The 16,239-nt window shown below is 27.8% G+C and overlaps 1 protein-coding gene and 1 non-coding gene across 3 annotated transcripts; both read right to left on the reverse strand.

The window, feature by feature from the left end:
- Positions 1-910: 910 nt before the first annotated feature.
- On the reverse strand, positions 911-15,214 carry LOC129956973 (60S ribosomal protein L27a-like). Of its 2 annotated transcripts, XM_056069049.1 has the most exons (5): positions 15,080-15,214; positions 12,177-12,240; positions 9,757-9,832; positions 6,343-6,517; positions 911-1,059 (listed from the first exon to the last, which is right to left on the reverse strand). In XM_056069049.1, the coding sequence occupies exons 1-5, from the start codon at positions 15,080-15,082 to the stop codon at positions 931-933; spliced, it is 447 nt and encodes a 148-aa protein (XP_055925024.1). In that variant the 5' UTR covers positions 15,083-15,214; the 3' UTR covers positions 911-930. The 2 variants fall into 2 exon arrangements, with proteins under 2 accessions (XP_055925024.1, XP_055925025.1); XM_056069050.1 differs by lacking the exons at positions 12,177-12,240; positions 15,080-15,214 and adding an exon at positions 11,914-12,163.
- On the reverse strand, positions 7,396-7,471 carry LOC129957975 (small nucleolar RNA R38). Its single transcript, XR_008783071.1, has one exon. It is a non-coding gene; the product is annotated as a small nucleolar RNA R38 (small nucleolar RNA).
- Positions 15,215-16,239: the final 1,025 nt, after the last annotated feature.

A 16,239-nucleotide genomic window follows, 5' to 3' on the forward strand; every position in this document is an offset into this window, starting at 1 on the left:
TGCAAATCAAACTTGAACTTTTAATCAATACCCCTTGATAGGTCATTATCAAATTGGACTTTTAATTAGTTCTATTAATTTTACTTTCAATTTAATTCAGTTCAATTTCAATTAGATTTTATTCATTAGATAATTTAATAAATCCTAATATCATACTAGATACTTCAGTTCATTTACCTTTATTAAATAAATCCCTCATTAAATAACATGACATATGATTAAACTTATAATGACACTGATAAATGATTCAACTTGCAATGATCATTGAAGCAAATTACAATCCTATAGAAGGTGGATTATATCTTGATTTAATTTGATTGAATTAAAATTGTTTTACCCTCATTATAATGCAATCAAGTGACTATGATTCTTCACCACACAATTCAACCGTTTCAAAATATTTGACTTCATAAGATTTTTCAGCAGCATGATTTGAATGCCATGCTAAGAATCCAGTGCCGGAAAAATTGCTCCGATGCAAATCTCAATATGAAATTTTAGATATAAGTTCTACATGCCAGCAGCTACAATACATTTTATCTTCAAACTTACAATATATATATAAAAAAAAAACCTATGTTGTTCATTGCAATCAAAAGCCTTATTCAGTGTTATATATAACAGCTTACTATTTTCTAAATATTAATGAACTGGAATAGAGTGTAAAGACTGAATATTCTGGAAGATACAAAATTAATTCAAGCAGACAAAATTCTACTTTTCTTTCATTCTGTGAACTTGTCATAATAAACGACATACAAAATAAAATCTTACTAATGCAGAACATGTTTTACAACACCTTAAAATTTTGCTGCACTTTGTAAGGAATTTTATACTTCAAATGATGCATATAGAAAAATAGGAAAGTGAATCAAGATATACACAGAAAAGAATGACAAAAAAAAAAATATATATATACAATTATTTTATTTACGCAGTCAATATACATGCTCCGCCAACAGATTTAATTTTTGCTTCAGCTTCTCTACTAAAAAATCTTGCTTTCACTATAACAGGCTGCCTTGGTAATCGGCCCTTACCAAGAACTTTGTAGTAACCCTAAAAAAAGAAGAATAGGTTAAAAACAAGAAACCATTTATGAAAATTGCAAAAGAATCAGTGTTTTAGAAGCTAATTAATCCTGTCTGAAAGTTATCGGTCTCTCATAGGAGAAGAGAAAAAAAAAAGATTACTTTCATTTTATATAGCACTGTTTGACACATAGTATCCCAATAAAGATACAATGTTCTTAAGCAGTGCATATATCTAGTTATGTCCCAATGTTAATTCATGTACATATCTTTTCAGAAATCGAAATAACTGATGGTCCCAAAAATGATTTTTCATCAGAATTTAGAACAAATCTCAACTTTTACTTTTCTTATTAAAAGTTCTCAATGAATTTATCAGCAAGTTTAAACTACACTTTGTGAAACTTTATAGCAAAATGTCTAGTCTCCAAAATCTTATTTTCAGAAATTCATTGCATCAGTATTCAGTACAGGTCTGGATAATTTCATCATTAAGAAAGATTGCTGTGGTAAAACATTTACACAGTACATTTACTCTTATTGTGCCTTATCTCATAATGTAAATATTAATAACTAAGGCATATTTCCAAATGGAAAAATGACCTGAATCACAAAAAGAACTATATTCTAACTGTATGGATCAATAATTATGCTAAAAGAAATCTTGCATTTCCCAGTCTTATTAGCCATAGTTAAATCTTCGCACACTAACATTTCCAATAAAAAAATTTTTCCTCCCCAATAACTATAAATCAACCACATAACGAGTTACGAATTTCATTTATTAAAATCAACTTCTATCAGAAGGAAATACTGGCCACCAATTGATGAATCTTTCTGAAAGCAATAACAGAAATGATGGTTTAAAATCACATTTCAAACTTAATTATTTACTTTAAATCACAAAATTGTAGATCCTTTTTCTTTTTAAAATATTTGAATATGACAAGACTATTCTAATAAATATAACTAATAGAACAAGCAGGCAGAATAAATAGCAAGAAATAATTTTTTTTTTTTTCAGAATTACAAAATCCTCTTTTATGTGTTTAATTTCAGAAATTTTGTTTTCATCAGTATGCAGAACAGGTCTGAGGTTTTTTCATCATTAAGAATATAGCCAAAACACATGCAAGAAAATTCTGTGAATTCCAAAATCAATTATTTTATTTCATTCTTCCATGGCTTCAAAAATTACTTTTTATTAATATTCAATAAAGGCCCGAATAATCTCATTTTTAAAAAACATTATTTGCAACCTTTCAGAAACAATGTCAGTTATCAATGACACAAAATATCAATAGCACAGAAATTTAATTTTAAAAATGCATTTTCAGAAACTTTATTTTCATCAATATTCAGCACAGGTCTGGATAGTTTCATCATTTAAGGATATTTCAATACTTATATTCTTAAACTTAACAATATAAAAGTATTAACATAAAACCAATAAAAAAATGCCAATTGAGCTAAAAAATTTTCACTTGCATCAGAGCACATAGTAGTATCCCTCATTATACTTCAGACTGGGACGGTACTGAATATCATCATTACAAGAATGAAAACACATGAATTATAAAGTTATGAGCTATTCTGGATTGCATCAGAACATATAGTAGTATCCCTCATTTTACTTCAGACTGGGACGGTACTAAATATCATCATTACAAGAATGAAAGTGCATGAATTATAGTTATGAGCTATTCTGGATTGCATCAGAACATATAGTAGTATCCCTCATTATACTTCAGACTGGGACGGTACTGAATATCATCATTACAAGAATGAAAACACATGAATTATAAAGTTATGAGCTATTCTGGATTGCATCAGAACATATAGTAGTATCCCTCATTATACTTCAGACTGGGACGGTACTAAATATCATCATTACAAGAATGAAAGTGCATGAATTATAGTTGTGAGCTATTCTGGATTGTATCAGAACATATAGTAGTATCCCTCATTATACTTCAGACTGGGACGGTACTGAATATCATCATTACAAAAATAAATGCAGATCAAAAGAATTTAATTAATAACTATGCATATTTCATACCCCTCATATTTTGGATTGAAACGAGATTGTCTAAATTCATTTATTAATTACATGAAGCATTTCCTTTACGCTTCACGAAATATTGTCAATGAACAAACTTTCAGAAAATTTGGTCATCAGAATTCAGAACAGGTCTGAGAAAATTTTCATCATATTAAAAAAAAAAAAAAAAAAAAAAAAATGAACTGCACTACATTAAAGAATTTAAATGTAAAATAACTCTAATTATGCCATTTGTGAAGATTTGCATAGTTAATTCTACATATGAACATGATTTTTAACAAAAGGCATTTAAAAATATGTGTTGAGATACTTTGACCCAAAACAAGATAAAACTTATTTTATATCGGAAGAATCTAACTTTTATTTAGCACATTTCCGACACCAGTAGTCTAATAATGAAGACTGCAAGTTCTAAATATGTGCAAGACTTCAATTTAACAGTACAATGGCCTTACATATGTTAAGGAATATTTAAGTTATTAAAACAGCACTCATAAAATTTATGTTCTAGATACTGTTTGCTTCAGGATCCTGAAACTAGCATTTTCAGAGGAATTAACTTAGCAAAGCAGCAATATACAGCAAGATGTGCATGCTTTCCATCCTACTAAATACACTTTTAATTCTAAACCTACTCTGGAATGGAAGATTTTCATATCCAAAATTGTTGGTCATTCATTTTAATAAAATTCACTACATAAAACCATGCAGATCTGTTAAAGACATCTTTATAATCTGCTTATGTTTACAAGCCATCATTTAGATCAATAAGTGGTTAGAATGAAGTTCTTTCAGGGGATTTAAAAGAATTTCAGTATAATTAATTAGCCAGACTGCTTTGTAACCAGCAAAATAAACTTTACACAAAATCAATAATTCCATTTTAATTTGCAATTATAAAAATTTACAAAAAAAATTGCCTACCATGAAACTAAATTACTTGAATTTTGAATATTCAATTATCTTTAATCATAACACATTCATCAAAATCAGAATTAATCTAATGATCTCACCATTATGAGCATGAATTAGGGAATATGTTGAGATACTCCATAACAAAACAAGATGAGCTAAATTTTGAATCTGGAGAATCAAGCATTTATATAGCACATTTCCGACACCTGCAGTCTAATAATAAGGACTGCAAGTTCTAAATATGTGCAAGATTTCAATCACAAAAATTCAAAACATTTGACAGAAATGCAAATACTTAAATATACATTTTCTGCAAATTTATTACACATATATCATAATTTTCCAGGCTGTACTCAACTTGGATATTTTCTTAATATTACCAGAAAAAAAAGGTGCATGGATTTTATAGTGGTGAGCTGTTTTAGCTTGCATCAGAGCAAAAAGTGATTTCCCTCATCATATGTCAGACTGGGACGGTACTGTATCTCATCATTACAAGAATTGTGATAAGTGAATTAAAAAACAGTGAGCAGTTTTAGCTTTCAGTACAAGAATGGATTAAAAAACTGAGTTAATTCCAACTTGTATTAGGACATATAGCAATTTACTTCACCATACTAAATCATATGACTTCTGTCCAATTTAATAGAAACTTGCAAATAACTGAATCACTGTACTGCCTTAGAAAACACCAACATCAGCATGAGATGGTGGTATGCAACCCAAGCATATTTTATCTGGCATATCTTTTCCCCTTGCCAAGACTCAAGTCCTTGCAAGTCTACAGATATGCACAGCAGCTAACCTCTTATTAAAAGTTATTGTTTTGTTATATTTTACTAAAAACATTTTACTTGACAAAGTCTGAAATACAATCTGGCATTCAAAAATACTTAAAAAATTACAACAAGAAATCACTAAATAAGATGTTAGTCTTTGTAACAGTTCTCTTATTACATGTCAATGTGACAAAAATCATACAATGATATAGGAAAATTGCTCAAATTGATAAATATGTAAATGTTAATGATTCATTCTGGAGGAGCAATACTTATTTCTGGCAAATTAAAAATTTAACTCATTTACAAAAAAAATCATAAAATTTTAAAGTTCACAAAATTCTGTAATTAAGCTGCTCTGAACTACTAGTAATTTGTAGCATTTTTTAAAAAATAGGCATCTTGTAGGTATTAGAATAGTATAGATATTAATCTGAAAAAATGACACTGCAACACATCGGATACATGTGGTGTAAGAATAATTTTAATAGGCCTAATGTGCAAATAATGGGTTTCAAAAATAAAATGTCAACACAAAAAGTAAAATTAATAAAACTAAGCTTACTTATTTAAACTATAATTAATTCTTTTTATAAAGAATGAAAAAGTCCTGAAATTGTATTGATAAAATATGAATGAGATAAAAATAGCAAAAAATCTTAATTGTTTTACTTTTGCGAGCCCCAGTATCGTAAAAATATCATGGGGAGTAATAAAAGTAACTTTTATTTAGCATGTCTTTTCCCCTTACTGAGGCACAGAGCCACAGCAAGTCTACAGATATGCATAAGAGTGAGAGAAAATTAAGTAAAAATTTTAAAATTTCAATGAAAATTTTTACAATACAAGGTGGGAAAACTAAAGTTAATAAAGCATAGCAAATTTTAAAAGGCATAATCGTAGTGATTGACTCCAGGTTTCTATATACAGTACACTCCCGATTATCCGCGGAATTGGGTGGCGTGGCCGCCGCGGATAACAAAAATCGCGGATAATCCGAATAAAGCTAAAAACGGGTATAGCAAAAAAGAAAAGTCATTCCAACTTTGAAAAATTGTTTTATGTACAATAAAACGTAAAATAAACAGCAAGAAATGTTTAACTAACGCTTAATATTTTAGTATATCACTCAAAACTAACCTAAAATGCATTTTGTTAATGAAAACAGAAAAGTGCTTTGTATTTACGAGAGGCGTCAAGGATACACAGAAAAATTAATACATATGTACTGTTTTAATACTGTAATGTATTATGTAATTACAAAAGCATAACTGTAAAACTGCACCTTTTTGAAAAAATCAGTCAAAAAAAAAAAAAAAACTTTGTGTGGCAGGCGCGGATAATCGGGAGTCTACTGTACCTCTAAGAAACAAAAAAATAATTTTACGTACCTATCATACTAAACATACAATTTCACTATGCAAGGTCATGCTTATTAATTTCGGCAGATAAAACACCGATTTTTATATATCTGAATCATTCAATTATTTAACAGGTCATAAACATGCCAACCTGTTATCTTCTCATTAGTTCAAGAGAGATCAATCATACTTACAGCATTGACAACATCAATGACAGGAGCTTTGCCTTCAGGGTGATCTTTGTACTGTAATCTCGTTTTCTCGGAAACTAGAGACCACAATTTGTCAATATTTATGATAGGCATATACTTTTGGTTCTTCTTCAGATGGAAATTTCTTATGCCAACTTTACCAAAATATCCAGGATGGCTAGAAAAAAATCCATCTTTGTTATAAGAAAAATGTACCAATCACATGTACATTTATCATTAAAATAATTCATTAAAGTTAATTTCTGCAATATAATGCACAAAAATAAGATCACTTAGAACTAGCATTTTAAATATGGAGACAAAATAACAATTAAAAGTATAGCATACAGTACATACAATTTTTTTTAATTTGAAAATGATTCCCCTTTCCCCTTTCAATACTTATCTTGAAAAGATTAGTGCTTATCAATTTTCAGAACATTTTTTTTTTTAATCTACAAATGTTATGGAATCAGAAAATTTTATTCATCAGATATATCAGAACAGGTCTGAGAATTTTCATCATAAAAAATCACATTAAAAATATTCTTAAAGTATTCAGTATTTATAATTGAAATTTGCTTTTTCGACACTGCCACAGGCAGCATTAAGTTTAAATTGGATGCAAGTCCAGACATTCGCAACCAGATATGCAGTTTGGTATGCTTCAGATACAAGATCCTTGACAACAGTACAGGGAAAACAGATTGCATGCAATAATTTCCATTAAGCACACCTCAGAAAATCTTTCATCTTTCATGATTATCAGACAGGGATAACTATTCAATTCATCATATAGTACCTTTTTCATGTAATAAGAAATATGTACAAATTTTGCATTAATAATTATAGCCTAATTATCATTCATTGATATTTGGCTGCTTGATTAATCACTAAAATTTAATGTTTTTACTAGACACTAAACAAAATTACACCAACAATTTTAAGAATTTTAAAAAGTTTATCAATATTTATGAGTATAATTATAAACTAAGATATGATTTTCACCATAAGTATTTTATATTATGAAGTAATATAATACTAAACATTCTATTTATATGCCTCAGAACATGGTTATCTCTCATTAATAACATCAGACAGGGATAACTATTCAATTCATCATAGAGCATATTTTCTTAGTTTTTTTCTATAACTACCTTTAAATAAGTCTTAGAATTAAACATCTAAGATATCAAAATAAAACTAATAACAGATTTCACTGGAATAAATAATGCTCATTTCATTAATATGCATCAGAACTTGGTCATCTTTCACAGTAAGAATCAGACAGGGATAACTATTTAATTCATCATGTAGCACATTTTATTTACCAAGTCCTATTTTTATAGCAGGGTAGTAAATGCACCAACATTAAAATAAAATTTTAAAAAATAAATCATTGCTTATTATTTGCTTACATATGTTTATATAAATATATAAATAGAAGAAACCATCAGAATATTATTGTCTTCATGTCATTTCAGACAGGGATAACTTTCAATTCATCACATAAGCAAATAGAAAAAGAAAATCCATTTAAATTTTCTGAGGGAAGACCCATAAAGAGAAGGGAGGAGGCAGAAAGAACAGTAAAGTCTTTATTCAATTAACATGTATCATAATTCAATTATCTTTCATTAATATCAGACAGGGATAACTATTCAATTCATCATAAAATATCTTATTTAGTTTTCATATTAAAGCAAATATCAGTCAAAGGCTAGAAAAATACACTGAAATAAAAATTTCTCTTTTCTTAATTACAAAACTGACGAGTTTTCAACTTAGATCCATAAATTTATCAAAGAAATTACACAAACTTTGCAAACTCTCTTTTAAGACAAATTTGATTAACTTTAATTATATTTTTAAAATCTACATTTACTAAATTCTAATAGATAAAACTTGCAACCATTTTATAATAAAATTCAAACAAAACAATCAATATGCAAGCTAAAACTGTTGCATCAGAGTACATAATGTCCATCATTAAACATCAGACTGGGACGGTACTGAAGACTCACCATAATCAGCAAATGAATAATACATTATAAAATTTAATTCTAAAACATTAGAGAATTTCATCGAATAATTTGCATCAGAGTACATAGTATCCCTCATATTTCAGACTGGGACGGTACTAAAATCTCATAGCAAATAACCTAGAAGAACCTAATTTTTTAAAAAAAATAAACACATATCATCACCATATAATTTAAATAAACAAACAATAAAACTTATATAATATTACTCTGATGAATCAAAAGCTGATATCTGACCTTTCTCAGACAACATTTACTAAGAATGAAATTGAGAGCATGTTTCAGATAATCAATTACCATGACAAATATTTATCTACTGTTAATTTCAGAATTGCAAGATTTCAATCTTCGGACTATTGTACTCTATAAAGGGGTAAGATACAGTAAGAAATTCTATGTTAAGCGTAGCAACAATACTTTCAGGAGTTGCACTAAAATTACTTTTTATTAAATATTGTGATCAAGAGGCAGTAAGTGAATCAAGTATTCTGCTCACATATCTAATAAAACATGCCAGCCAAATAGCCAACATTTCTATTAATATCATTAAAAAGATTTACAGAAAATAAATGAACCAGACTTTATACCTCAAAAAAGAATATTTTTTGGGAAAACATCTATTTATGAATTTGATTACAGCAGAAAAGATATTAAAATTTAGAACAAATATAAACTAATTGAATTATACTTTTTTGTTTAGCATTTTTGCCAAAAAATGAAAAGGAAGAAACCTATTATTTAAATGGTCAGTTACTATTTGTTTCAGTATTCTGAGATGACCACTTTTTGACAGTTCTATTACACTAAGGGGTGACACATGGAAGGAAAAGTGCTACTTCCAGAATTTACTTTATTGTTAAATGTAAACATTTCCTTTTCTCTCACCTTTATTCTGCCGAATTAAACCCATCCTAACGAATGCGCAAAAGCAAAGAGTTTCAGAATCCGTTGGCAAGCAATATGTTTTATTTTTATTTATAAACTGGATTACTCTTTAACTTTCATGTAAATATTATCTTTTCTGGTAACTTATCAGATGATATGAAGGTATTATACTTCCTAATTTTTACTTGGTTCAAATTTCAACATTTTCACATCTTGCACTGCATCCCTATTTTGGCAAGATCAATACTTATAAGTGCATGTGTAAAAGCAAGGAGTTTCCTTATCCGAGTATTGATAGGCTTATTATTTCTAGTCACATGAAAGAATGAAACAGTCACATACAACAAACTTTTAATGTCCTTAACTAGCTTATCAAAATACTTGTATAACACAATTCTCGTACCACATCCCGAAAATTCATCAGAACAAGGTTATATTTTTATATACTTTTTGATTTCAACAAATTTCAATCAATTAACAAGATACATACTATTTGTCAAAATTTATCCTGTGATGATGCATACCACCAGCATTACCACGACCTCCAGGATGCTTACGATGTTTTCCTATAAAAAAAATATTTTACAATAAAGAAAAAAAATAACATATTATAGATAGGAACTTTCCTATTAATAATTCTAATAGATAAGCTATAAAGAAAAAAATTGATACCATACTGGAATATCAGGAATTTGTAAAAACTTATACATGATGAAGCATAACTTAAAAGAAATATAAGTTTTTGACAGTAATTGATGCATTTTTCATTAGGCAACTTCTCGGGTAAAATACCATTTCTCATCAAAAGATATTACAACTGCTTTGTATAATTACTTTTAGATTCAGAATATTGTTAATTGGCATGTTTTATCCATACTCGTATATCAAATAATGCTATGGTTTAGCACACTAACGAAATTTTCTCAAGAGACAGCAACAGAGAGGAATTCTTCCAGACATTCTGATCTGGGAGAAAATTAGCAATTTTGCAATTTAACTAGATTCATTCTCCCATTGTTTTTTTTTTCTTTCTTTTTTGCATTTTCATAAGTCTAATTTCAACTTTTGGAGTTGGTTTGTACTTTTTATTGCTTATTTGAAATTAAATCTTCCATCCACCAGTACCTTAATATTTTACACAAAATATTAAGGTACAATATGATCAGCAATTAAATTTACATACTTAATTGAAAAATATAAGATGTATTTTTTTTGTTTTTAAATAGTAAATTGATTACTAATTATTCTAAAACTAAATAGAATGGCATATCAAGAAATGTTTTAAATTTTATGATAAAAAGTAGGATAAAATTCTTACACAAAGAAAAAATATGCATTTACTAGTTGCCAATACTTGATTTAAAGAGAACCAATAACAAAACAATGCAAAATATCAATTGTTTGCGAGAAGATCCCATTTTAACCAGTTAACCGTTTCGAACTCCTTGGAAAAACCATATCTAAATTATCATAAACATATATATGAAATACATAATTATAAATATAATAATTAAGCAATCATAAATATAGTAATTGTCATAGCACAAAATGTACTTTTTCCATGACAAGTATGCTCCTCAAAAACAGTTAAGTGCATTTGAATTTATGAAATCTTAATATATTTCATGCTACATCAACATTTATTTTTAAGCAACTATGTATAGGACCACATTATTAGATAAAACATGCAAAGCCCCAAACACATTAAGTCTAATTTTTTTCTTTCTTTAATCTTGCTTTCATTTAAATTATAAGGCCCATACACTCGTTTTCTTCCAAATTTAAATCAAGTATTGCTTATTTTAGAACACTATTCCTAATAACTTTTTGCAAATTTTATATTTTTATTATACCTAAAAAATTTGATTTGAAACAATTTAAAAAATGTTTGATCTTATAATTAAATAATTTAAGATACATTAATTTTTTTACAACTTAGCATAAATTGCATTTAATTATTAATGAGCTAGACATTGAAATCAATTCTCCAGACTTTCACTGGTTTGAATTTCTTTTATTTCAGTGTTAAAATTTACAACTGCATAGGAAAAAAAAATTAGTAAATATTTAGTTTTGGAAATTTGAAAGAGGACATGCAAGGCTTACATTACTCAAAGGCACTATACAATTATACTTCAAAGGAAATTCGTTTTCAAAACAGATAATAATTTAATACTTGGATCTATTCATTAATTGTTAATTGAGTAATACTTTGAGAATCAACCAAATCTTCTAAAAATTGTAATTTTATTTTAAATTAATGTATTTTTTCCATTAATGCTTCTATTTATTTTATAAAAAAAAATACTGGAATACTTTTTATATATTTTACTTTTAGTAAATTGAATAACTATTTAAAATTGGGTTTTTTATAGTTAAAAGTTTTTTTCTTAGAATTTATGCAACTAAAATTTTTATTTAAAATTCCTTCTCTATTTGCTGAATGAATTTCTTCAAACATTAAACTAAAAATACATACACTTAGCAAGCTAATAACTATGTAAATTAACATAAACGAATATTCCTAACTTTATCGCACAAAAATACATTTCAGAAAAAATTTAAAGTAACTTATGTGCAGTTCAATTTTACTATATTTGTTTAAAATGAAAAATTAAATTAAAAAGGTCTGTGTGAATTTGTATACCATATGTACTGCTAAGCATCGACTGAAGAACCAAGGCAGAACTTGACACAGCAGTACTCTTGCAATCCAAAACTGAAACAAATTGGTTCAGTCTTTGAAGAATAAAAGTTTTTGTGAGTGCATTCTGACTTCATATAAATTTCCATCATCCATTTCAGAAGTCAAAAGCCAATCCCAAAGAGCAAAAGCTAGACTTGTCGCTTTACATCTTGCGGAAATTTCATTAGTGTACTTGACCCTTAATGAAGAAACAAAAGAAGTACCTATTCGGCCATGACCATGACTAACATGTCCTCTCAACTTCCTAGTCTTTTTCTTGTGTGTAGACTAAAAAACAAAAAAATAGCATTCATTAAATATAAAAATTAAGTAGTTTCCATTTGAGTTGCATTATGATAAAAATAGTTACATTTTTAATAGCTCAACAACAATCAAGTTGTTAAGCACAAATATTAGATTGCCAACTAAGCATTAATATTAGATTAAAGAATGCAAATAGCCAATATTTTTTGCCAACCCAATATCAAAATATTCACAAAATTAGCAAAAAAGTAAATTAAAGATGAATAAGATTATCAGTTCTTTATTACAAATTAAAATACTTCATATTATAAAGCTACTTATAAATAAAAATTGTGACTAAACTAAAAAAAATGCTATCAGAACTCAGAATAAAAGATTTTAGAATTAAAATGCGATGACAGAATAGTTCATGCTTTCTATTTCAAAGTAATGGTTTCTAATTTAAAGAAAATATCTATGGTTTGCACTGCGGAATTAATAATAAAGTTAATAATGTTTTGAGCTAAATGAAGCATTTTTTTATTAAAGCTTAATGACCTAAAAATATGATAAACCAGATTGGTTGTTAGTTACTAACTTTTATTAACACAAGATAACAAAACAAAAGAATCAGGTAGCAAGTCCTTGTTAAGGAGAAAAATTTTGTAAACCTACCTAATAATAAATTGTCAAATGTTAAGATTTTTCTTTTAAAAAAAATTACAACTTGCCACCATTATTGCTGTTATACCCAATTTCCAAGTGCCAAAAATATTTTGTTTCAGCATTCTAACGTTAATATATTATTTAAAATAAATTTTTAAAAAATTGTCACTAAAAATTCAAACGTATACAAAGTGATCATAAACATTTTAAACGTCTTGAAGGTTCAAATTTCAATTGTAAACTTCAGCAACAAATGAAGCTAAGACTACAATTTTGAAATCAGATCTTATTCATTGAGAAAAGAATGGCAGGCCTATATGAAAGAAAATATTGTAAAAAATATTTTATTAAATGAAGTGCAGTTTGCATATTAAAAATGGCTTTAATCAATTTTCAGCCTGTGTTTTTTTATCTGCTCTAAAAAATCCATTTAGTACTTACAGATTTATTCACAGTAGAAAATACTAAGAAAACTTGACATCTGAAAGCTGAGTTAAATCTACTTATTACATATAATTAGAACCTTCAAAACTGTGATAAGATAAAATAAACAAATTTAATTTAACGTAGCAAGAAATTACCACATAAAAAATGAAACCCGAATGCATCTATAATTGTAGATTCAAATAAGAATTCAAACTGATTTAGATTAATACTTAAATCAGGACTTTTTTGATATTAATAGAAGCATATTGCACACAAATTCTTTACCAAGATTTGATTAAATAATTGACACCCAGGTTGAGCATTTTAAGATTTATTCTGAGAAATAAAATGTCCAATTTTTTTTAGAATACTAGTAACACCTAAACTAATGAAAATCAAACTGATTAAGTTGCAATACAATTTTTGATTAATAATATAATAGGAAAATGAAAGATCTTTTACGTTAAGAAAACATTTCAACATTTATCATGCTAATATAAAAAATTTCAAAGCACCAGCTAATGATAATAGATATCTACTTAAATAGATACTTGGTTTCAATACAAAAGAACCAGTAATTCCAAACAAAAAAAGTATTTTCCCTCGAAACTCTATTAACAATGCCATTTAAGCGTTATTAATAGCCTGTAAAATACTGACAGATTCCTTATGCTTTATGTTATGTTTAAAGTATTAAGAAAGAAATGCTGACAACAGATACAGAGGATATGATCATGACAATTACGTCTTTGACATCTTAAAAAATTTAAAATAGACAATCTTTCTCAGAAACAGGTTAAAATAGGTGTATTGATTACAATATCTATAAATTAACATCAAAAAAAGGTTGATGAAAGAATATGTATAAAATTTTCACAAGTTTTTCTTTGTTTAATTAACGCTACATAAAAAATGAAATTTTAAATATGCAGTACAATCTTGGATATCATTAAAAATCTAAAGTTTTATTTCATTTTCTTTCTAAAACCTCAAGTACAAAATGATTTTAGATTTAGAAACGTTAGGCCTATCAAACTATTCAGTTTCAATAAGTCAGCAAAGAACTAGAAATATTTCAAAATAAATGGAAAATGAACTTAATTTTAATATAAAGTTAAAGATGAAATATTTAACTACGACAGTTTCATACATAGTTTATAATCATATCACTGATTACGACCTATAATTAAAATAATGAGAACATTGTACTTTGTGTTTTATACTTATTCTGTATTTTTTAAAAATGCTTCGTATTTTATTATTGATTCTAGTTTAAGGAACTATAAAAAATCGCTTATATTCAACAGGTAATGATTTAGTCTTTTTAAAATCTTTCTTAAGGCTGCTCCAAATTATAAATGAATATCCTAACTAAAATTATAATCTAAAATAATTTTAATTCACAGAGATCAAAAGTACTCTTAACTTTTTGTTGGTGGGTTTATTGGTGCAAAAGACTTTTTTGGGGGGGGGGGCTAAGACAGGCTTATGGTCTAACATTTGAAGTTTCAAAAAAAAAAAAAAATGAAACTCGTAGTAACTTTTACACGTGAAATTTTCAAAATCTTCTTTATGAAATTACCTCGAACAGTCAACAGAAAAATATTCAGGAGCAGCCTTCACGAAACAAATTCTAATTTCAAAATGTCAATCATTCATCAAAAAATGTTAAATTAGCTCAGAATATCAGCATATTAAATTACAATAAGACTTCATATTACAGTGCTTTCAATTAAAATTAGTAATTAATCCTTTTTATAAATGATTGAAAAAGATTTAAAAATGAACTTACCATGTTGTATTGTTGCAACCGCCACTAAGAAAGAACGGCGTTTCCACACAGAGCACAACGATGTAAAATGAAATGGTGCAATGAACGGACGAATCACAGATTACAGATCGTCATATTGCTTGCAACAGTCAGTTGGAACGAATCATTGAAAAACATATTAGATTAGTTGGCATCATTACGAATCACTATTAATAAGGCATTTTCCTTTTAATTTGTAAGAAATAAATGCAGCACATTTTTAATATTTACTTAGTTTTTTCAACAGATATAAGAAATGTGATCGTAATAAACGAATAAGTATAAAATGTTACGATTTCTTCATGTACTTATATTTCTTAAAAGTGACTCGACCTCAACAGTTTTTTACTCAAATTACTTGTTTTAAAATTATTATTTGGGTATGTACTTCTGTATCTCTTCTAAATCACAACAAAGAAATTAAAATCTATCTATAATCCTGATTTTATGTCACTACCAAGGAAAAGTGGGGCTACAGCGGATAACCAAACCAACATAACTCACCTCTTATGAACATTTCTAAACATGACTTCTTTAAGATATAAATGATTAAGCATTATGTTGCAATTATGGAAACTCTTCAATTATTACAGCATAACACTACTTCAATTACTGCATCAAGTAATATGTTGTAATATAATAAATGAAATTCTTTAACAGATGCATCACACCGCTTTTATTTTAGAAATCGGGGGATTAGAGCAGAGCATCTAAAAATACGCCCTATTATTATCATTTTAATTTAAATAGAAAAATAATAATAAATAAGAAATTGTAATATGACGAATCATTGCCGTTTGCAACGTAAAAATTTGTTGAGTAAACCAAGTAAGAGTTCAAATTTGCATGAAATATTAAGGTGGGTTCACACGAGGTTTTTTATTGCGCGCAATCGTTGTCTCTCTACTGTTGTCCCTCTATTGTCCCCGTGTGAACAGTTGAGACAACGTTGATGGGACAATGGCTAATAGTTGTCCCGACGGGACAACCATTTGCCACTGTCCCGTTGCAGTCACGTGATTTTCCTGAAGTAGGCGTGACCTTCTATTGCGCGCAATAATAAGCCTCGTGTGAACCCACCTTTACATCTATTTTGAATTGAAAGTAGAGGTGGATACATGAGAGTTGGGGGGTCATGTCCT

The sequence above is a fragment of the Argiope bruennichi genome, chromosome 11, assembly GCF_947563725.1.
Source record: "Argiope bruennichi chromosome 11, qqArgBrue1.1, whole genome shotgun sequence".
In the NCBI taxonomy this organism is placed as follows: domain Eukaryota; kingdom Metazoa; phylum Arthropoda; class Arachnida; order Araneae; family Araneidae; genus Argiope; species Argiope bruennichi.